The 24,426-nt window shown below is 37.9% G+C and overlaps 1 protein-coding gene across 1 annotated transcript in view; it reads left to right on the top strand.

Moving 5' to 3' along the window:
• LOC149170637 (1-acyl-sn-glycerol-3-phosphate acyltransferase PLS1-like) overlaps nt 1–24,426 on the top strand; it is a 127,162-nt gene that overhangs the window by 29,637 nt on the left and 73,099 nt on the right. The window contains exon 2 of the mRNA XM_089427328.1: nt 14,149–14,271. Coding sequence (XP_089283454.1) covers nt 14,149–14,271 — 123 coding nt within the window. The remainder of the gene's footprint in view (nt 1–14,148; nt 14,272–24,426) is intronic.

Below are 24,426 nucleotides of genomic sequence, written 5' to 3'. Positions count from 1 at the left end.
ATTTGGCTGACACTCAGGAGGTTGTGTTTGAGTCCGTCAACCAGCAGAGCATCTTGAGCTTTTCCTTTTCCATTTATCAGAGTAACTGTTCCTTTTCCTGCAATTCTGCCAGATCCGCTTCCAAAAGACACATTCCCTTCCTTTTTGCTCAGTGAGACAAACTTCCCTCTGTCTCCTGTCATGTGTCTGGAGCACCCACTATCTACAAACCACTGGTTTCCATTATTTTGAGCATATAGAGCCAGGCCGCATTTGTCCATGCTGGAGTTCTTGCTACTTGTCTTTCTTCCTTTGAGTGGGCAATCTTGTTCATAGTGTCCAATGTTGTAGCAGAAAGAGCAAATCAGATCAAATTTGGTTAAGGGATCAAATGAATTGAAGGTTTTGATTTGTCCCTGCCTTTTGGGGGCATATGAGTTGATTATTCGGTCCTTTAGCTCTGTCTTTTCATTTCTGAGAGCCATACAATGTCTGGCTTGATGACCGAAATTTTTACAGTGAAAGCAATGTCCAAGAAAGATGGTTTTGTACTTGTTGAAGCAACCATGGTTTGAGTCGATTTCCTTCCTGGGAATTACTTCTCCCTCGTTCTTTGGATTTTTGATGGGCCCTTGGTGGAGTACAGGTTTGTATTTGCTGTAGTGTCCATGATTCGACTCCACATTCTTCTTTGGAGTAATTCTTTCTTCATTTTTGGAATCTGGGATGCACTTTTGATAACATACTTTTTCATCTTTTGGATTGCAGGAAAGTGCATCAGCATAGCTTTTCGCACTATTCTTAGTGCTTGAGGATTCTCCTTTGAAACCTATTCCAGACTTGTCATGTTGAGGTTTTTGATTTTTCAGAATAGTCTCAAGTATTTGAGAGCTTTTACAACCCTTTTTAATTTGCTCCAACTCCTTTCTCAGAGACACTATTTCGGCCTCACGTTCTTCACAAGTCTCTTCTTTTTCTTTAAGCTTTGCTTCCAAGAGATCTTCTCTCCTTCTTATTTCCTCGTTTTCCACTTTGAGAGAAATGATTTTGTTCCGTAGTTTCTCGTTTTCTTCAATGGCGCTTATTAACAGTTCATCTACATTTCCTTCTAGCCCTGAGTCATCATCATCTGTGAGTGCCATGAATAATGCTTCTTGGCTTTCATCATGATCACTTTCCTCATCTGATTTCTTTTTGATGACCATAAACTCATCCTCATCAGACTCATCTTGCTTGGAGAAGAAGTTTTTCTTATTGAACCCTTTCTTTTTATGTGCCATTCTTTTAGAATTTCCTTCATCATCACTGTCATGTTTATGAGTACATTTTGCTGCATAATGACCTATTTTACCACATTTAAAACAGATAAGAGGATACTTGCCTTTAAGCTTAGATCCTCTCTTCAACTTTCGTACAAATTGAGCCAATTCGGATTCCACATCAGACTCATCACTACAGTCATTCCTTTCTTTCCCCTTCTTTGACTTTGAGGCCTTGAATGCTGCATCTTTGGAACTTGGGCCACCTTTCCTCATTTCATAGGCAGTGAGAATTCCATGGAGTTCATCCATTTTGAGGGTATCTAGATCCTTTGCTTCTTCTATAGCGCTTATTTTGGAGTCAAATCTGTCTGGAAGAGACCTTAATACCTTTTGAACAATGGTACTTTCTTCAACTTTTTCGTCCAATCCTTTCAGGGAATTTACCACTTCAGCTACTCGGAGGAGGTATGCTGCAATGTCTTCTTCATCTTCCATCCTCAAACTTTCAAATTGTCTTCGGTGAGTTTGAAGCTTTGCCTTTTTTACTTTTGAGTCTCCATCATACAAGCCAACTAGCTTCTCCCACATTTCTTTGGCAGATGTACAGTGCATGATTTTTGTAAACTCAGAATCAGTGATTCCACTAGTGATGGAGTTCATGGCCTTTGCATTTGCGATGTAGGCTTTCCTCTCGTCTTGGTCCGTTGGAAGAGTGGTAGTCGTTTTGTATTCATTTTGAACAAAATGCCAGACTTCGGGTCCAAGGGACATTAAGTAGTAGGTCATTCTTTTCTTCCAGAAACCAAAGTTAGTGCCATCGAACAAAGGAGGTCTTCCTGATGCTTCGTGATTTCTCATCATGGCTGCGGATCCTTCTTCAAGCTGTTAGGCTAGTATGAAGAAGCCTGCTCTGATACCAATTGTTGGAAATACTGAGAGGGGGGTGAATCAGTATTTCTTACTAATTATTTATATATTTTTTTCTAATTGTTCTAGTGATTGCCAACAACATATATAGATATGTGTATGTATACACAGAACACAGAAATCAACAACTGTAATTAATGCTTTTATTAAAAACCAAAACAGTGCAATGAAATAAATACAATATAAGTATAAATCTGATTGTGAATAGTTGCCAAGCTCCAACTTGGACTTCAGTGAGGCTCCAACCTCCAGAGCACCAACTCTGTTTTGCAGTGGTCCTGCACTTAGGAGCACCTACCCCCAATGACTTCTGTCCAGTTCAGTTCTGAGGCTCCAACCTCTTGGGCTCCAACCCAACCTTGGTATAAACAGGTATGCTGTTGCACACTATTCAGCTGAGATTGTCTCACTCTTGCTCTCCAGCCTCTGCTGCTTCTACTGCCTCTACAACCTCTGCTGCTTCTACTACCTCACACTCTGGTTCTTCACCACACCAACAACAACAACAATTCTCTGTTTTTACTGTTTTATACATTCTCATGCCTTTGTCCATTCGTTTCCGCTTACTCAATGGCTCTTTGGCTTCCTCCTCGCTCGCTTGAGCTTCGGCTTCCTCAACACTCGCTCGACCTTCCGGCTTCCCTCCTCCATTCGCTTTATCTTCCTCATGATTACCTTCGATTGATGGTGTCACGAAAATATAATGTCATCGCGGAGGTGTTTCAGCAACGCGGAAATATAATGTCGTCGCGGAGGTGTTTCAGCAACGCCGAAACTGGTGTTTCAGCAACGCTGAAACTGGTGTATCGGCAAATTTTTGACAAGTGTCGGTGTTTCAGCAACGGAGAAATTGGTGTTTCAACAACTTTTCTCCAGGTGTTTCAACAGTGTTCAACAGCTGCAACAACCTTCACCAGTGTTCACCAGCAACTTAAGTGTCGGTGTTTCAGCAACGGAGAAATTGGTGTTTCAGCAACTTTTCTCCTACTTAACTACCTCTACTCCTCTTGGCTCCTCTTGGCTCTGTGTGCTCCTCTTCTTTGGCTCTGTCTCCTTCCTTGAATATTGCCATATTGACATCAATGACAATCTGTGTCCAACAGCTAGAAGTGTGACATGGCATCATCTCTCTCCAATGTTGGGGATCCAAGTCACAGTACAGGCCCTCCCTTGTCATCTTGGGGATGACCATCATCATTTGGACTCTAGGTCAAGCCATGTCCATCGAACAGTGTCAAGGCCAGCTTGGGTCCCTTGAGTAAATCACCAGGAATCTCCAACACTGAGCAAGAGGAGCTTAATGTTTTAATATCTGGGGGTGATCTGAGGTGTCAATCATCTGTTGGAGTCATAAAAGTGCCTAATGCTTTGCCATAGAGGGGTAGCGCTGCATTTGCAAGGTCATCACTATTCTCTAGAAATGTGGTACGACTTGGACATAATGTGTAGTGGAGGCATGACATGTGCCCTTTGTTAGTTTTTGTAGCATCGAAGGTGTTCAAGCCTTGAAATTTTGTGGAGAGGCTAGAATGCATGAGATCTCGAAAACCCATAAATTGTTTCTAGAAATTCCACTTAGAAATGACTTAATTAGATTATTAGTCAGTTTTTAAATATTTCCTAAGTCTAAACTTAGGGAATATGACTAATTAATCAAAATTAATTAAGTTATGGTGTGAATGTTCTAGAAACTCACACAGATCAATTTCAAGTTAATCCTAGCCATCAATTAAGATCTAATCTTGTCTGTTGAAGTCTCAACAGAGGATTACAAGAAGAAGTCGACGGGGCTTGGAGAAATCACACTTGCAGTTTGATTTCATGAGCAGATCAATTTCTAGAGTAGCAACAGTCGGTTGTTAGAGAGAGAGCTAGTGAGATCGAAGTAGTGAGTGAGGGGCAGGGACAGTGATCCAGAGGAAAGATTTTCTAGATTTGGAGAGCCAGCAACAAGAGGGCCGAGTTATCCTAGAGAGGCAGTGCTGAGGGACAACGCAGTTGCTTTAGCGAGGTAGTTTGATTTGGAAGGAAAAATCATTCTCAACTCTAGAGGTTGGGAAAAAGTCCCAGAGGGTTGGAGAGACAATTTCTTTAGCATCCAAAGGTAGAATGACTTCATCAGAGCCTAGTTTGAGGCAAGCCATCCAGCTAGCTACGTGGAGGTTGACGTAGAGCTCCAGGAGGCCGAGTTTTGGTGGGCAAAGCCGTGCTATAGATTGCTTGTGGGAGAAGGGTAATTCCCTTCAGTATTTTGCCCATATTTTTATTGTTGTTTGGATTGCCACTTGGGCATCCATAGATGTACTTAGATTTCACTGCTGCATAATAAAATAAAACCCTCACAGTTGCACCGGGTTTCCCAAGTTGGGTTTTCCCACATACATTTGTCCAAAAATAACTATTTTATTTAATGTGTGTGCTAGAATTTCTTCCAACATTTATTCTTTCGTAATTTTATTTGTGTAGGTTGCAGTGTGAGTTATTCAATATTTGTTGTAGGAAACAAAATATAAATTGTTAAATTTAATTAACAATTAGGAGAATAATTTCTAGTTGCTGCGATAGGATTCCAGTTGTGGAATTTTCACACCCTCAAGGTCTTTGTTGTTATATGAAGGACCACTTGTGAAAACAATCTCAAAATCAAGTGAAAGTTACTAATCATTAGGGACAATGACCATATCATAATGGGCCATACTTAATTGTTAAGGGCACAATAATACTTCAAACTCGGATCACCTTCAAATATCTAACTAGACCAAGTCTTGTAAAGCTGTTCCCTACCTTGTTGGGGAAGGCTAGATGGTAAACCCTATTAGGTGCTTCCAGCCCCTAAGGGTAGGTGACATGTCCAAGGTCAACCCTTCAATTCATAGGTGTTCGCAATAATGTGGTTATGGAGAGGAAATGCTTCATGGCAAGGTACCATGGCCGTGGGACTAGTTGATGGAGGTCCATCATCCTGATTATATAGATGTATGGAGGGAGAAATTGTGGAGGCATGAGTTACCCCTTTCCTCGACCTGCTTTCTCCACCCCTACGACGTGCCTTTTAATTCTTTTCACTAATGCTTTGATGAGGAGCACAACTCAGGTGTCCAATCTTGCTTTTAATGATATTACATTTATTTACCCCTCAATGTTGAATCAACTTCTCGCTCATTAGGGTTGGGACATGCAAGGGTTACTTTATTATGTGATGTAGCATCTAGTGCTTAGGAATCAGGTGATGGCTAATGAGGGGGGTAGAGCTCATGGTAAGAATTTTCCCACGTGCTAATTTATGCCCTGACCATCTTTTGCATTTTAACATTTCTTTTTCTTTCATTGTGGCCATCTTATGCTTTTACATCTCTTTTAAATGCTTCAACCTCCAAGGAAAAGTTTTCGGCCCATACTCAAGGATGAGGATATGAGGGTGCCAATCCCAAAGAACCAATGACAACAAATTTGAAGGATGGACATGAAATCAGAGGAATGGTGAAAAGTGACAAGTATGGAAAGGCTATGGACACACTACTTCAACCAAAGTTTCCATCATCCTGATTATATAGATGTATGGAGGGAGCAATTTTAGAGGCATGAGTTACCCCTTTCCTCGACTTTCTTTACCCCTTTCTGATGTCCCTTTTAATCCTTTTTGATAATGCTTTGATAACTCAGGTGTCCAATCTTGCTTTTAATGATATAACATTTATTTACCCCTTAATGTTGAATCAACTTCTTGCTCATTAGGGTTGGGACATCCAAGGGTTCCTTCATTATGTGATGTAGCATCTAGTGCTTAGTGTTGAAAAATGCAACTAGGTTCGGTCTTCATAATGACATGTGTGATCATTTTTATGTAAAGAAGAAAAATAAAATTATTTTATGCTTGAGACATGGGTTTCATGCTCAAGAAAATTTATTTTTTTTATAGATCAAGCTCCCATTGTGAGCTATTATGATTAGTCATTAAGTCATAAAGTCAATTGAGTCTTTGTTATCCATGAGAGACCCTTCTTGGGCATGTTACATATGTATTTGAGTCAAAAGACCCTACAAGACCAAGTCGAAGTGCTACTAGCAAGTCGACCTCTAAATGAAACAATCATCCTACACCAAGTTTAAGTCGACCTCTAAATGAAACAATAAGTCTATACCAAGATCAAGACGGCCTAGAGTCAATGATAAGTCAGCCCCAAATCATGGACAAGAAGCCTATATTTGTAGGCACTTGGCCTCTCTCAAGGACGCACTTCACTCACTCATATTCGACCACAAGAAAGAGGAAAAAGTGCGAAGTAAAAAGGACGAAAGAAGGAAAGAAGATTGAGGTTTTTGGGATCAGTTTTGGGCTACTTCTCTCCACACGTGCGAAGAATATTAGGGCGTCAATCTACTGAAGGAAAGCCGAGTTGCAGTAACAACATAGTGTTAAGGATTGGTGTCAACAAGGACTAGTTTGAAGGTCGATTTCACTAGGAAGAAGAAGAAGGCATAAAGAAGGAAAGGGAGATAGATCTCTCCATTATTCTCTCTCATGTGTGATCTAGGGTTTCTGAAGCCAGGGCCGAAAAGTTGCAGAAGTTGTAGGTAAGCCGAAATTACAATAAGGAAGGACGAAGTTGCGGGAAAGCCGAAATTGAAGTCAAGAAAGAATTAGCTGCTTTGACTTAGGGCAAGGTTGACTTGGCCTTGGAGGAATCTTGATCAAGGGTCTAGGTCTTGGAATTCATCAATTGAAGATTCTATAAGAAGAAGAATTCGTTTGCGTTTTCCTCTCAAGATTGGAAAGGTTTTGGCCCTGGCCGAATGCCTACATCTTGTGTCCAATTGTCTCATTGTTCTATTGCTTTGGTAGTTGATTGATGATAGAAGAACACATAATAATAATAAGAAAACGAATAAGCTAATCAATTAAAGTAAAACCACATCACAATCAGTTATCAAGTAAGATAAATCATCCTTATACTTTTGCCCTAGATTTCTCCACATGGTTTCAGAGCTAAGGTAACAAGTCAAGGAAGGGCAGCTCATCAAGGGTCACTCAAGCACTCGAAAACCAAGGTTGTAAAAGGATATCAAGGGCATCAAAGAATCAAGAAGATCCTCTCATCTCCAAGGCATTTTGAAGACAAAGGCTACATCATCATCTTGAATGAAGTGTCAAAACCCTAGATCAATTAAATAAGAAGTCCTCAGTTAAAGCATTCTTGGGATCCTCGCTCAAATCATCATCATAAGGAAGGAGACCTCAAAAGACCCCAACTCTACTTAAATTGAAGAAATTGTCAAATCAAAGCATCTTGAAGTATACTCATCCAAGGGAAGTAAGAAGAAAGACGCTGTTGTCATCATCAAAGGATTCAAGGTGGTCTCCCTCTCTTTGGAGTCAAGGATCATTTTTGAAGAAAAACATCTTCATCAAGAAGAAATTTCTTATTATCTATATCATCATCAAATTCAAGAAGGCAGCAGGTTGAAGGAGCATCTTCACAAGTAAGTATATTTATGTCCACATTTAAATCTGTCAAAATGTCTTTTTCCAAAGAAAGCAACAAACTAGTTGGGGCTTCAAAGTTTCTTGCATGGAAGAAAAGGACAAATTTGAACCTCATAGAAAATGAGGTCATGGAACATGTTAAGGGCTAAATCACCAAACCTCCATAGGAAGATGCTCAAGCACTTACAAGGTATATGAAAGGGGAAGTAAGGGCTCAAAGGATTCTCATAGAATCCATCAAGGATCCCCTCATTCCCTATGTATCAAAATTAGAAACATCAAAAGAAATATATGACAAACTTGTAGAATTGTTCTCTGTAAGCACTGCAGGAGAAGTAATCTCGTTAAGGCAAGAACTCTACAAGATGAAGATATCAAAAGAAGGAATAGCCTCATACTTTATGAGGATATCAGAAATAAGAGATCAACTACAAGAATTGGGAGAGATAATGTCTGACAAAGAGATGACTACTATAGTGCTCAATGCACTAATGAAAGAATGGGGCAACTTCACATCAAGTATCTATGGGAAGAAGGAAGCTACTCCATTCAATGATTTATGGTTACTAGGCAAAATTGAAGAAACCAGGTTGAAGGAAAAATCTGATGTAGGATAAAATGAGCAAACTCAAGCATATATTGCCATGGGAAAGAGAAAAGGGAAGTTTGGGAAATTCGGTCTTGAGAAAAGAAAGAAGTATATGGCAAAGGTTCAATGCTATGGATGTCAAGAATATGGGCACTACAAGAGAGATTGTCCTAAGCTTAAAAAGTACAACAACAAAAGAGGAAGGGTAGAAGCCCATATCACTGAATAAGTAGAAGAAGCTGAAAAGAAGAAATCCAAAAAGGAGGAAGTAAAAGATCTCTACTCTGATTGAGATAGTATTCCTCACCTAGTTCTTCTCAAGTTTGTGTTTCAAGTTTTCTGTTGTAAAGTATAGCTATCATTAGAAGCATGATATGATGCATCATGTTAGGAGATGGCATCATAAGAAGCATATGATTGAAATCAAGAGCTCGTGACATCATCATAAAGAAGCATGAACGATAGCTGAAATAGAAGTCTATGGTTGTCACCTTTAGAAGGATGTAGCTCTTGATAACCTCATTAGAAGCATAAGTAGTACTTATGGAAGAAGAAAGTCATTTAGCATGGAACTCATCATACATCATTTAGGAGGAGCATTTGCTGGATGAGAATGATCAAGATCCTTCGTTGAAATTTTCATTGGAAGGTTCACCTACTAAAAGAAAAGTGTCTCATTGAGAATTCCATTTTGAATGGGATTCATGGAATGATGGTATAATAAGAAGTGAAGCAGGTCAAAGTGATTGAAGTCCTTTCAATCAAGGAAGCTACTGAAGGAAGTCTAGATAACCTAAAGAGATGAGGTATGTATGCATGTATTTAATTGAGTCATGTCATATGGTTGCAGATAACGTGGATGAATGCTCTACCTCAAGAGCATGATCAAAAGAAAGGATCTCATGCTTTGGAAAGATGCAAGAAGGCATGGTTCACACTTTGACTAAGATGAAAGCAACATAATATGTCCTCATATGAAATATGAGGTGGTTGACAAAGTTGAAGCAACTATGATTGGATGTTCCTGAGAAGAAACTTGTGACTAAAGAAAGGAAGAGATCATAAAAATGCAACTATGAAGAAGGCAATCAACGTTCAAGGACTAAAAGATTTTACTATGGTATCTCCATGAGAAAGATACGAAGATCTTGATAAAGTCTGAAAAAGAAAGTGACCCTTGACATTGTATATCTTTTTGGAGATGTGTCAATATGTGTTCCTGATGTTGATGGAAGCAAGGAGATGTCATGGTGAAAGACCATCACAAAGGTAATTTTGATTTAATGTTATTTTTCTATTTCTGAACGATATTTGGATGGGCTAATGTAGGGCTACCGAAGGAAGAGTTGTAGATGTCATCTACAACTGATGCTCATGTGGTAGGATGAAAGATCTTGAAGGAAACATGATGCGAAGAAGGTAGCAAGGTATGAAGGAAAGGCCAAATATGGACTAATGGATCACTTTCCAATGAAAGAAAGGATGGCATGACTAACATGATTCATGAATGAAAGTGATGGATGGTCGATGCCCTACAAAGAAGTCCCACAAAGATGAAGACTCTTGTATAATGAGAAAGAAGTTCATGACATCAAAAGGAGGAGCTCTTCAAGCAGTTGGTTGTCCCATGATCTCCACCTAAAGGGTTGCTGGAAACAGGTCCCTAGTTAAGAGGGAGCCTGGAAGCAAGTTTCTAACTTGGTAAAAACTTGGAAGCAAGTCCCTAAGTTAAGAGAGAGCTTGGGTACATTACTTTTATGGAATGGGTTGGTCATCCATGGATAAGAGGGAGTGACTTATGGTTCTCTACTTCATGTGTCATGCACTAGACTAGGACTAACAATTGTAAGTCTTATTGAAGGCCCCGAAGAGAGATGGACACATCATTCTTGTCTTCACTTGGGAAGAAAGAATGGAGGATTGGGTAAGCATCTGGCATCCGATACTCGTTGAGGATGTTGTAGGACATCCAAGATAAGAATAGTTGTAAAGGACCGATATTCTTTGAGGACTAGGAATCTAAGATAAGAATAGTCTCGGTAGGGTATGTTTCGAGAGAGACAATGATGATGGTGTCTATAAATCATTGGCCTTGCCAACATTGTGCTCTGATCTTGTGGAGAGATAGCGCTGTTAGTCAAGGCCTTGCTATATGATAATGCTGGATGATATGATGCTATACAAGTGGGTTACCAATCTGATTCTTCTTATGAGAATTCTTCAGATTGAGAATGTCCAACTACCTTATATGGATTATGAAAACCTCCTTAGTTAAGAGGGAGTGTTGAAAAATGTAATTAGGTTCGGTCTTCATAATAACATGTGTAATCATATTTTTTTATGTAACTAATGTAAAGAAGAAAAATAAAATTATTTTATGCTTGAGACATGGGTTTCATGCTCAAGGAATTTTATTTTTATAGATCAAGCTCCCATTGTGAGCTATTAGGATTGGTCATTAAGTCATAAAGTCAATTGAGTCTTTTTCATGTATGAAAGACCCTTCTTGGGCATGTTACATATGTATTCGAGTCATTGTAAGAGTCAAAAGATCCTCCAAGACCAAGTCCAAGTGCTATTAGCAAGTCGGCCTCCAAATGAAGCAATTAGCCAATTTAGCCTACACTAAGATCAAGTCGGCCTAGAGTCAATGATAAGTCGACCTCAAATCATGGACAAGAATCCTATATAAGGAGGCACTCGACCTCTCTCAAGGACACACTTCACTCACTTATGTTTGACCACAAGAAAGAGGAAAAAGTGTGAAGTAAAGAAGGACGAAAAAGGAAAGAAGATCAAAGTTTTTGGGATCAGTTTTGGGCTACTTCTTTCCACACATGCGAAGAATTTAAGGCTTTAATCTGCTAAAGGAAAGCTGAGTTGCAGTAACAATAGGTCAAGGATTGGTGTCAACAAGGACTAGTTTGAAGGCCGAGTTCACTAGGAAGAAGAAGAAGGCATAAAGAAGGAAAGATAAGATAGATCTCTCCATTATCCTCTCTCATGTGTGACCTAAGGTTTCTGATGCTAGGGCCAAAAAGTTACAAAAGTTGCAGGTAAGCTGAAATTGCAGTAAGGAAGGATGAAATTGCGGGAAAGCTAAAATTGAAGTCAAGAAAGAAGTCGCTGCTTTAACCTAAGGGCAAGGTTGACTTGGTCTTGGAAGAATCTTGGTCAAGGGTCTAGGTCTTAGAATTCGTCAACTGAAGATTCTATAAGAAGAAGAATTTGTCTGGGTTTTCCTCTCATGATTAGAGGGGTTTTGGCCCTGGCTGAATGCCTGCATCTTGTGTCCTATTGTCACATTGTTCTATTGTTTTGGTAGCTGATTGATGATAGAAGAACACATAATAATAATAAGCAAAAGAATAAGCTAATCAAATAAAGTAAAAATACATCACAATAATTATCAAGTAAGAGAAATCATCCTTATACTTTTGCCCTAGATTTCTCAATACTTAGGAATTAGGTGATGGCTAATGAGGGGGGTAGAGCTCATGCTAGGATTTTTCCCACATGCTAATTTATGTCCTGACCATCTTTTGCATTTTAACTTTTCTTTTTCTTTCATTGTGGCCATCTTATGCTTTTACCTTTCTTTTAGTTGCATCAACCTCCAAGGAAAGTTTTCGGCCCAGACTCAAGGATGAGGATATGAGGGTGCCAATCCCAATGAACCAATGACAACAAACTTGAAGGATTGACATTAAATCAGGGGAATAGTGAAAAGTGAGTACATAAACGCTATGGACACACTACTTCAATCCAAGTTTCCCAGGTAGTGCACCTCCTATAACCCTAAGGCCTCAGAGGAGGTCCCATTGGACTAGGGCCAAAGACTAACCCCCTTGATAAGGTGAGAGAACAAGCTTACAATCAAGATTGGTCAATCATCCAAATCACCCTTTTATCCATGTTAGAATGCCCAAAACATTAAGTAAAAGCACATGATTGCAAAATGGTTAAAGTACTTGCCAAATGGTGACCCACCTTCCTTCAAGAGGAATGCTGGATGGTGAGAGGTGTTTGATTGGTGGAAATGGCGGAGGAATGTGGTATATCATCATATACTGAGCAATGTAGGGCCGCTTGCTAGCTAGCTATCCAAAGGAGAAAAAAGTTCTCCTATGGGGTTGCCCACTTTTTGGTGGGTAATAGGGACAACTACAAAGACTTAGTACACAGTTTGATTGGCTACATTAGGTTTTCTTTGGAAACATTAGGTTTTGGTGAAGATCGTCACCCCCTTATTTTAGGAGAGTTGAGGAGCTTAAGCAAGAGTTGGCTTTGCTTCTAATAGTCAACCTTAATGCATTTTGTTGTGATGTTGAGTTCCTTCGTGTGGGGGCCTATATATATGCCGACCCTTTTAGCTTACATAGGTGAATTTTCCTAATGCTCCTGTTGTTTGCTTGTTGTAATCACTCTGAAGCCTGATGTCCTTATTTGTTCTTTGAAGTAATATCTGAAGCATTTCCCCTACCAAAAGAATTATCATATATGTCTATTGGCATTTTCCAAAGAAAGATTCCTTGCATTTGAACTTTGTATATTGGATATGCCACTGATTCCAAAACCCGTGACATCATGGTAAATGCTAGGAGCAACATATGTTTTCATCATAATTTGAGGACAAAATATTGACCCTTGATTAACTATTTAAGATGAACTCTCATCACTGGTATTGAATAATTGACAATTAAATTTGAGTAACTTTTTAGTGGAGTATATATGCCATAGATTTGTACAGAATAATCTTTTTGTTCGCTACTTTATGTGAGTCGTTAGATGACCGCATGACTAACCTGTGGCTTGAGTAGACATGACCTAGGGTCATCTAAGCCGTCAAAATCACCCAGGGATTGCACTGCTTAATTATCTCCCCCAATGAGCTAATTTGTACAGTTTTCTTTGCCCATCCTTGTCTGAGCCTGAGCCTGTCAAACCCCAGGTTCGCTCTTATAATTCACATGATAGCCCATTTTGGCTTTATTATATACTGTTCAATCCAATGACCAAATAGCCTTAAAAATAATCAAAGCCAATACATAGTTGTAAAAGTCAGTTGCAAAAGTTTTCTTAGGAATCACTTCCAGGCATTGCTTAATTTATGCATGTTGAACTTTGTTGGAGGCCTTGCACTAATAAATTATTGATAATGATTGTTAAATTATTCTAGAATATATTCCACTGAGGATTGCTTGTCTCTTTCAATCATTAGATCTCTGATTTCCTCTGAACACTGCTTCTCTCCGAGGACCTTGATGAAGAATGATTATATTCCTTTGTATCCATTATTCCATTCTCATTCTAATCTGTGCGAACTCAGGTACTGGAAAACATGTGTGCATTAGGCTACATACTTTTGGACATAGATTGAAAGGCTAAACTTAAAGTCAATCTGTGTTCTCTCTAGATAGTTGTGTCGGTGGCCATGTTATGTAAAGATAAGGCAATGAATAAAGAGATCAAAGTGACAGAGAGCTCAAGCATTATTCAAAGAATATGCTCATTTGGGCTACTGTGGAGGCAGATATGGCAATATTATGATATATATCATCTGCACTGACAAATTAGTACAAGCCAAAAAGTATGTACTGCTTTTGTTAAGTATGAAATGCAACAAGCCAAAAAGTATGCACTGCTTTTGTTAAGTATGAAATGCAACGTTTAAATCTCTTTCTTCCTCTCTCTCTCTCTCCCATGACCAAGCCTGTATGAGCTAGCATTACAACTATTCTGTGCAATTTTTAGATATGTTTCGCATGCATTTGTTTGCTATCCTTGCTAAAAGGAGGCTCAGTTGTGGTCTTATTTTCTGCAGCTAGATAGTGCAGGTTGCAAGCATGCGAAAAAGGCAGACATTTCCTTCCCTGGGGCTCTAAATTTTGTTGTTACTGTTGCAGGCTCTTCTTTTCCTTATATTATTGCCATTCTCAAAAAAAATGTATCGAAGGGCCAATATATTTATGGTGGACTTACTGTGGTCGGAGCTTGTATGGCTGGTTAACTGGTGGGCAGGTGTCAAGGTGCCCTTTTTGTCCCATTAGTTGCATCATAAATTAACTTGTCTATTTGATGTTATTCGTAATCTATCACAAAAAGTCTTGAAAGAGCATATACATGGAAGTGACACATTTTCCGATCAACTCATATTTGAGATTATTGTTATCAATGTTGCTAAAATATCCAATCAATGCATAAATTTTCTTCAAACATCTAATACATGAATATAGGGTATGTCATACTTTCATTAAGAAGTATGGAAGTATTTTATCCTGATATATACAGGTCTTTTAAGACATGGTTACGGTGGCTAATTGTTACAGTGTTCTACTGTTAAAGTGGTTGATCTTCTGAGCAACCCGTTTAAGGTCTATCTTAAGAAAGATTCTTCTCTATACTCTCTTTGAATTTCTCTCAATACTTTTTAGGTTATAAGCTATTTTTCTAGTCGATAGCACTTTTAATAGCTCCTATTTGTTTGGAATAGAACACAAAAGCTACCAAAGTATCTCTGAGTGAAAGAATCTGCAGAGAGAATTGAATGATATAAAGTGACAGATTTTTACAAGGATTATTCAAGTTGATGTAGCTGCTCGAAACTAGCAAATGGCCTGCAGTATTTTTTTGAATCCCAGAGGAACCCAATAGCCCGCCTGACATGTAACTACTAGTAAACCTCTGGGGGTCTATGGCCTGTCCTCGTCTCTGTAAACTGGGTCGCAAACATGGGGATTTGAACCTTGGATCTCTCAGTTTTCACAGTACTTCAATCACCAATTGAGCTCCCCCCCCTGGACAAATGGCCTGTAGAATTGAGTGTAAACTGCTTCATGTATTATTTTAAAGTTAGTGTGACTGCAAGAGCTGTAGTCTTCATTTGTTGAATCCAAGGTCCACATTATCTTGAAACTTATTAGGAAGGTTTTGTGACTTTAATTTATTAAAGATTGTCAGGTTTGAAATTTTGGACAGTGCAAATTGATATCTTGATACCTTGTCTTTAACTGCTTGAGCAAAAACACCACCTTTTATTTTTGATGGGATGAAATTAGTACATGCCTAAGATAAAAGTAGTATGTATTTACTATTTAGTAGGGATAACCCTACCCTACTATTAGTAGTAGTACGCCTATTGCTTCCTGTTCTTATATTGCCACCTACTTACCATGGTGTCTGGTCTCTTACGTCAGAGTACCCTAGGTTTTCATGTATGAAGGGCCAATCAGAAACAATCTGGATGCCATGACAGAATTTGGTTCCAGGATGGGTTTCAAACACCTCTGCATCAACGAAGGTTCAGGAATATACTCGGTATTACATAATCTGTTCTTACATAATACATATTTCCTTTGTGTTACCCTTCGTTATTTTGTAACTTTTTCTTTGGTTGCCTTCAATAGCCCTTTATTGCTCTATGGATCCTCTGTTTGATCTGTAACACCCACCATAACCTCCACTGCTTCCCACAATTTCTATGTAATAGTTTTCATCAGCTTAGATTTAATAGACTGACTTTTTTATGAAGTGCAAGGTATCTACTCTTTACCTTCGTAAAATGTAGAAAATCCACGAAATTCTGATCTGTTAATATGAACGATCTGAAATAAAATTTCTTGTCACATAAAAACAGAATTTCTCTACTAGATGCAGCAGAATAGGAACAGAAATAAAAGCACAGTCACACAATAAAATCACACTGTCTTTCTAGGGAACCCAACTGGGAAAACCCTTTGCTTGATGAGAATTTTATTGATAGAAAAAAAACTGAGCAATTGATCTCTTACAAAATATAACTGTCTCAATTTGAAAGACACACTTGTCTTTCCTACTTGATCTAAACTTGAAACCCTTGCAAGACTTTTGATCTCTGCTGCCCTCTACCAACCTGTGCACAAGCTTCTCTTGCACGCTCTTTCTCGCACAAGCTCCACGTACAAACTCGTGCTTCCTATTGCTTGTTCTCACCAACTTGTGCACACCAAAACAATGATTAAACTTGTGCCTTTGTTCCTCTTTTTAAAGGCAATTCAAATGGTTAAAATTAGTGATTTTTCTAATTAAGGAATGATTTTGTGATTGATTGAGTTAGCATGAGTTAACTGCTCATGCAACTTGCCTTATTTCAAGTCAACCACTTGAAACTCAATCACTTGTGTTTTTACTCAATCAACTCACACTAGAAAATAAAAAACTCAACTTTCAATTTCAACACAACAATTAACTGCATCCTAACTTGTCCTAATTTTTGGGGAATCAATCCTAAATTATAGGAAAGTGTCCTAATTTATAGGGTATCTCCTAATTTTAGGAACTCGAGTCATGCACAAGAAGTAACTCGTTTTGGCGCCTATGATTAAGGTACAGAGCAAGGAACCCTTTTCTTGCTAATATTTTCAACACTCTCTCTTCGCAAGGAAGGTGTTCTTGCAAGAATCTCGTCCACCTGGATCTGTCGTCAACTCTACCACGTTCTCCATTGCTGCCACTGCTCCCTTTGAACTGGAAGACTTCCCTACTTTCTTCTGCAAAACCTGCTTTGAAGACCTGTTCTTTCTCGCCATGCTCTGTGATTCCACCATTTTAGTCATGACTCATAAGTGCCATGTACCCTGTGTACTTGGGTGTCTACTTCTTGATGCTGGGAGACTCAAATCTCTTCTGATCTCTCTTAACCAAATCGTCTACCCACTTGGCTCGAACTTTCCCTATACTGGAAGTCTCTGACTGAGTGGCTGCCTCCACTCCACTCGCCCTGGGCTATGGTCCTCATCATCATCATCCTGCTGGTCAACCCAACTGTCATCTAACTGAGACTGACACTGAGACACTGGCCGAGGCCCCATCTTGAGAGCTTTATCCCGCTCTCACTCAACCACCACTTCCCTACTCTGAGTACTCCCTCCCTTGCTGCTCAAGGTTGCACCTGTATGTACCTGCAACTTTGTGAGATTCTTCACCCTCACACCTATTTGCTTCTTACATCTAGAAGCTAAGTGCTTAGAAAGTAAGGGTGGAAAATTGAATTTCTTCACTTAGAAAGAAATTCACTTTTCCACCCTCTTATGTATATAATATGGATTTCCACATCCTTATGGATTTCTCTTTCTTCTTTAATTTCATGGTAACTAGAGTTCGGGTTGGCTTAAAATTTGCATTTTATAGCAATTTTATGCCAAAATTTTATTTTTGTATTGGAAGGGATTTCATTTAGTAAATAATAAAAGGCATATTTTAACCTTAAAATTAGGGATGACATCTTGGTATTTATTGCTATCTTATGCATTTGCAACAATTTAAAACGATTGTTTACTTAACCTTGGCTTGCCTCCTTCGTAGCCTATCGGTCTTTTGTTGATCCTATTCCTTATAGGCTATTTTCTAGAGTTGCTATGTGCCACCACATGCCCTAAATTTACATATCTTACAAAATCTAACTTATAACAAATCACTTCTAAATTATAAAGGTCTTAGGGAAGTATACTTGAACTATAGGCAACTCCTATATCAACTTTTAAAGGCTTTGTCTATACCTTTCCTTGAACTATTAGCCCTTTCATCACCATTGAGTCCCCCTTACTTCAATATCTTGTTGGTGATTTTTTGTAGGGAAGCCTCCCTTGTGAGGATAAATTCCACCACTAAATAAGTGGACTGAGGTGATAGTGGTGGCTGATCTCTTGTTGCCATAAGACCTAGGTTGCTTAGCGAGGCTTTACACTAGGCCTGCTACATTTTGCAATTATAGGCCCTATTCCTGTTCAATTTGTTAATGTCAATAATATATCATATCTTTTATCGATGATTACACTAAGATGTGTTTAGTGTACTTGTTGAAAGATAAATCTTAGGCTTTTGAAACTTTAAAAAAATTTCATTTAGATTCATAATAAAGCATAGTCACATATTGGTACCCTTCATATTGATAATGGAGGATAATATACATCTAATGAATTTGAAAAGTATCCTTACCAACACAAAATTCAACATTGAATCACAGTCCCATACAATCCTCAACATAATGGTGTAATTGAAAGAAGGAACAAGACTATCTTAAATATGGTTCATTCCATGATGTTATTAAAAAATGTGAAGTTGATGTTTTGGAATTATGTGTAGTATATGTGAAAAACGTGTGTATCTCATGCTCTTGGAATAAGACTCCATATGAAATGTGGTATGGTCACATTCCTTTGGTGAAGCATCTTAGGGTTTTTGGTTCCACCTACTATGCCTTGATTCCTAATGAGGAAAGAAACAAGCTTGATGCAAGGAGTCAGATGTGCGTCTTCTTGGAGTACTTTAATAACACCAAGGCATGTTGTCTTTATAATGAGGTGAACAAAGTTCATTGTTTATAGAGATGTAATTTTTCTTTAATCTTCCCAGAATGACAAAATTGTTAAGCAATAACCTGATCATCTGGATAGATTCATTTATGTAAAGACATATCATGAGTATGATGATGATATTCCACATCCTGAAGGGGGGGTCCCTATCTTGGATCAATCTCTGAAATCTCATTTTGAAAGACCATTTCCCCCTTATGAAGAAGTTTTAGCCATTTCATCAAATCAAGAAGTTTTGAATGATGTGATTGAGAGGATTAAAAGGTTGAGCCTTGAAACATGTGTTGAAAGGCTAAACTTCAAGTCAATCTGTGTTCTCTCTAGATTGTTGTGTCAGTGGCCATGTTATTTCAAATATAAGGCAATGAATAAAGAGATCAATGTGACAGAGAGCTCAAGCATTATTCAAAGAATATGCTCATTTGGGCTACTGTAGAGGCAGATATGTCAATATTATGATATATATCATCTGCACTAACTAATTAGTACAAGCCAAAAAGTATGTACTTCTTTTGTTAAGTATGAAATGCAACAAGCCAAAAAGTATGTACTGCTTTTGTTAAGTATGAAATGCAATGTTTAAATCTCTTTCTTCCCCCCCCCTCTCCCATGACCAAGCCCGTATGAGCTAGCATTACAACTATTCTGTGCTATTTTCATATGATTGTGAATTGAATTTTTCTACTAACTTCCAATCAACTTCCTTTGAAGTGTTGAAAGTGATTTTTATTGATATCAAAGGCTGCCCAAGTGAAGAGAAAGTTACATTGTCAAATGGCATATTTTGAGGCCATTTTGATGATATATGACATGCCTTCTAACTTCTCAAGGTTGATGAGAAATGATTTTTTGAATATTCATTATACATCTTGCTAGTTGCACAAGTCGGCCCAACCAGTGGACATGTCGGCCCTAACCTAGATCCTGTTGTAACTTTCTCTGACACCTTTAAAAGTTACAAATTTTCTTTAAAATTTGCCACCTTCCTTCAATTTTATCCTTGCCTTAACAAATGCCTTCCTTTAAATATCATTCCATCTAATCCTTTCCATTGCTAAAGGATGAATTGTCTCTGAGGTTTTTAGAAATGTCTCTCGGTTATTTAATAGATTTTATTTTAAATGAGATTTAATTTTATAAAATATATATAATTATATTATCTATATATATATATATATATTTTATTTAAAATATTAAACTTAATTTAAAAATATCAAGTCAGCCTAATCTCTAAAGTATAGGAACCACATTTGGTACCATGTTATATACGTCAGCCAATAATAACTCATGAGTCAAATCAGAAAGTCAAATTAAACCTATGTCACCACCCCACACTTCACACATTAAACCACCATATTCTAAATTTCTCAAGACGTGTGAAATGATTAAATAAATGGTTTGTGGGCGAGGGAGGGGGGGGACGGTTGCCTATTCGACTTTTAACCTACTCCCCCTTTCGCAAAGTTGTTTCACTTTTACTTCTTTTTACAGCTGTCACCCTATCGTCAATTGTGGACCCCTCCCCACCCCCTCCAAAACCATTTGCCAACTACCCCCCGCAAAACCTTTGTAAAACCATTTTTTACATTGATTTAAATTTATAAATGTCAGACGGGAAGGTCTACGGGGTATGCAAACAAATTTCTATATTATAAAGTATGTATCAAGGGAAAATAATGGAGGGAGCATTTTAGAGTCATATTTTTCTTAAATGAGCTTATGGGTGAAAGATTGGAGGTAAGAGGAGACCGAGTAAAATGAGGTAAAATGAGGATGGAGTTTCCGATGCTAGAAAGATATGTTTCTTCCTTATGGGATAATTTTACATAGGTAAAAATAAAAATTTACAGAGCAGAGAAATAATGTTTTATGCTATGAATTTAAGGAGGAAAGAAATCATAAAGACGAAATTGCACGTGAACATAAAAGAAACTAAAAGATATTTTGCCAATCATCACAAAACAATGCATGGTTTTTCAAAAATGGGAAGGAAATCAGTCGATGGTTTTGTGAAGTATGTCTATGAATTTTATTTATTCATAAATATATAAATTCGGGGAAAAACAAGACATAGATTCAAAACAAGACATGGATTTCAAACAATGGATGATTTTACGAGATAAATTCATTTGAGGAAATTTTTTGAGATTTCATTTATGAAATTCATGAAAATAGAGAAATATGAATTTACAGGTTTAAAAAATATTTAGGAAATATTTTATCAAAATATTTTCCTCCCAAATATTTTACGACAATGGTTAAGCACTTAAAAGATAATGAAGGCAAATATTATGGACAAAAAGGTTAACATATAGTTTGGCTTAACTCTAAAATGCAAAGAATTCCTTGATCAACTAGGTGGAAAAACATAAGCAAACATGAGATTATTTTCAGATTTTGGACTTAGAAATAGCAATCAAAGGGACAACTAGTTGATACAGGTGGCAGAGTTAACCAAGTTTGAAGGGAAGATAATAGATTTTGTGAAAACAACCTCAGCCACTCCAGATTTCATAGCAGAGGACCAACATCAGTAAATCAATTTTGGATTTAAAGGCAGATTTTGAGGCAACACTTGAGCAGTTAGTCCCAAGGATAAAGGCAACTAATTAGCAGTCAATGAAACAAACTCAGATTTCCAAGGCAAAATCTTAAACAACTTCAGATTTCTTAGCAGAAGAATCAGAAAGTGAAAGATCACTCTTAGATTTAAAGGCATAAGACTTTCTGCTATTTCCAGATTTTTTGCGACATATTGTATTTTTAGTTTATTTGATAGGGTTTGTTTCCTATAGACTAGTGACAGTTTGAGGAAGATGTTTTCCTATATATTGTTTCAATTTCATTGTAAAAGGGTTGGCTTTTGATGCCAGAACCCTGCCATTTTTGTAAAGACTTTTATTACAAGAATTTAATTAAAGTATTCTAGCTCCAGTTCATGACAAAATTTGTTTTTCCTTGTTTTTCTAGTGCTTTCATACTTTATTTCTGCATATGTTCAGAGTAACATAGGAGCTAGGGCAAGGCTAGGTTAGAGTATCGACCTCCCTAATAGCCTACCACAAAGTTATTATCATTAGAGAGATTAGCTTATTGAATTGTCTATTTGAAATAAGCTCCTCTGCATCTTTAATTGTCGCCTTCTGCCATCTCTTGAATGTACATCTATTTGGCTATAGAATTCTTCTACACACATCTACTACATTTGATTGATTAAGTATTAAGTATGAATACTCAATTATCTTTTATTCATCTACCAAATTCTCCAAAGCATGTTATTCTGTCAAAGCTAGGTGTTGGCACTTTGATCAAGTTTCTGCAAGAGAGGGATTTATTTCTGAGCAGATATTGGATATTCATCAGCAACCACCTACAACAAATAATAAATTTGGTCATTGTGCTTCAAAGGCTGTTGTTCAATGATAGTGAACAACGTTAAAAAAAGTCTCGTAACACTTGAGGGAGCCCTCTCTGGTTCAAGGGCCAGCTTGAAACTAAAGTTTGGTTGAGTTGGTTTCTCAGCGCAGTTTCGCAGCCAAGCGCTGCCTTCGAGAAACAGGTACAATAAATCCCAAAAGCACTATAAATAAGAGTGAGAAGGAGAGTTTTTGACCATCGCTAAAGTGAATTTGGTTTTTGTTTTAACGAGCATGAGGAGTAGATTTGAGGTTCATACCTTGTTAACTATTAAGAAGTGAAGTGAAGCCAAGTTGGAGAAGTCTTTTGTGAAGTATTTGCTAAGTTGTAGGAGGGTTTTTGGCACACCTTTAAAGGTTTTTTTTAGTCTCTTTGGTTCTGGTTTAAAGGAGGTTTTGTTCTGGTGTAGAGGAGTTCAAGTTCTGCCCTATTGGAGGTTGGGCCCTGTTTGAGGCCATTTTTTATTGATGCCTAGTTCTATTGAAGAGGCTGAGTCCTGTTGAAGGTTGAGTTTTGATTTGTTGGATCGAGTTTTGATGGAGGCCATGATCTAAATTGGGTTGGGTGGAAGTTGTCGGGAAGGAAGACCTTTTGAACAGTGTCTAAGCCTAAATATTGCTGCAAGTTGGTGCTTACTGAGGATTGCTGTCCTCATCTTCTTGACATGTTCGAGCTTGCAATTTTTGTAGGTTGATGCTTATAGAGGATTGGTATCATCACAAGTGGTTGTAGTAAATTGAAGACTATTTAAAAAACATTCAAATATTTCTTCTTCAAGTTTAGATTTCCACTTTAATCTATGTGTTTATGCATTGTGTTGATGATTGATTATGTGATGATATTTTATTTTAAGATTAATAAAGTGAAAATAATTTAATCTAAGTGATACTGATTCACCCCCCCTGAGTTTCATAGTGTATTTCAAACAATTGGTATCAGAGTAGGCTTCTTCAAGAAAAATCTAGCAGTCGGAAGAAGATCTTACAGGGGCCATTGCCAGTCGAGAAGGCTCAATCAAAATTCCTTTGTTTGATGGAACAAATTTTGCTTTTTGGAAGATAAGAATGAAACCCACTTGATGTCTCTTGGTGCTGAAGTTTGGCAATTTGTTTTAGATGGATATAAGGTTCCATCTTCTCCTCTAGCTGATCAAGATGGGAAAAAGGCTTATGTATCCAATGAAAAAGCTATGAACTCCATTTTAAATTTCTTGTCAAATTCAGATTTGTTGAAGTTATGCAGTGTGAATCAACTAAAGAGATGTGTGACAAGCTTCTAAACAACTATGAAGGAGATGACAAAGTAAAGAAGGTAAAGCTTTAGACCTTTCACAAACAATTTGAAAGCTTGAAATGAATGATGGAGGTGTTGCTGCTTATTTGCTTCAAGTAGATGAAGTAGTTAATTCTCTCAAAAGACTTGGTGAAACAGTGGAAGAAACAACAATTGTTCAAAATTTTTTGAGATCCCTCCCTATGTGTTTTGATGCCAAAGTCTTTTCCATAGAAGAATTAAAGGATTTGGAGAATCTAAAAATGGATGAGTTTCACGAAATTTTCACTGCATATGAAATGAGGACGATAAACTCATCACATAAGGAAGCAACATTTAAATCATTATTGTTAAAATTGGCAACCAGGGCAAAACTTCATGTGGGTCATCTTATTCATGGCTGATAATATTTTTATTAGATTCCTCTCGTCGAGAGGTGTAGGATTGATATAAAGATCATCCGATTCCAATAAGTATTCATGGAGATATGAATTTATTTTGATTATGGAATTATTATCAAGCCGACCTACAACTCATGTAGGCTAAGAAGCCCAACAGTCGCATCTATTCACCTACCAACGTTGTGTATAAATATAAGAGGAATTTTCCTCATTTGGACTCACTCATCTCATCACATCTCTCTCTCTCTCTACTACGCAGAAATGAGTCTCTTCTCTACTGCGCTGAAATGGGTCTCTCTCTCACACATGTGACGCTGGAAGCTGTTGAATTTGAAGCTGCAACTGCAGAAGCAAAGATTGACTTGCGTGGCCTAGAAGATCTCCTCTTTGGAACTGCGCTGTAGGTTCATTTGAACCTCCTCTGAAAGTCGCAACTTTTGGTGGTGGAATGAAGTCAATCCGATGAACGGTTTGCAAGATATCGACTGCCCTAGTTTGAAGCCGGAAATTGCTGAAACTGAAGCTGCAATTGCAGAAGTAAAGATTGACTTGCGTGGCCTAGAAGATCTCCTCTTTGGAACTGTGCTGTAGGTTCATCTGAACCTCCTCTGAAAGCCGCAACTTTGGTGGTGGAATGAAGTCAATCCGATGAACGGTTTGCAAGATATCGACTGCCCTAGTTTGAAGCCGGAAACTGCTGAAACTGAAGCTGCAACTGCAGAATTAAAGATTGAACTGCGTG

The sequence above is a fragment of the Pinus tabuliformis genome, chromosome 4_2 (assembly GCF_031772625.1).
Source record: "Pinus tabuliformis cultivar Carrire ecotype Pingquan chromosome 4_2, CPIR1, whole genome shotgun sequence".
NCBI lineage: Eukaryota > Viridiplantae > Streptophyta > Pinopsida > Pinales > Pinaceae > Pinus > Pinus tabuliformis.
This window is presented reverse-complemented; position numbering and strand designations above follow the sequence as displayed.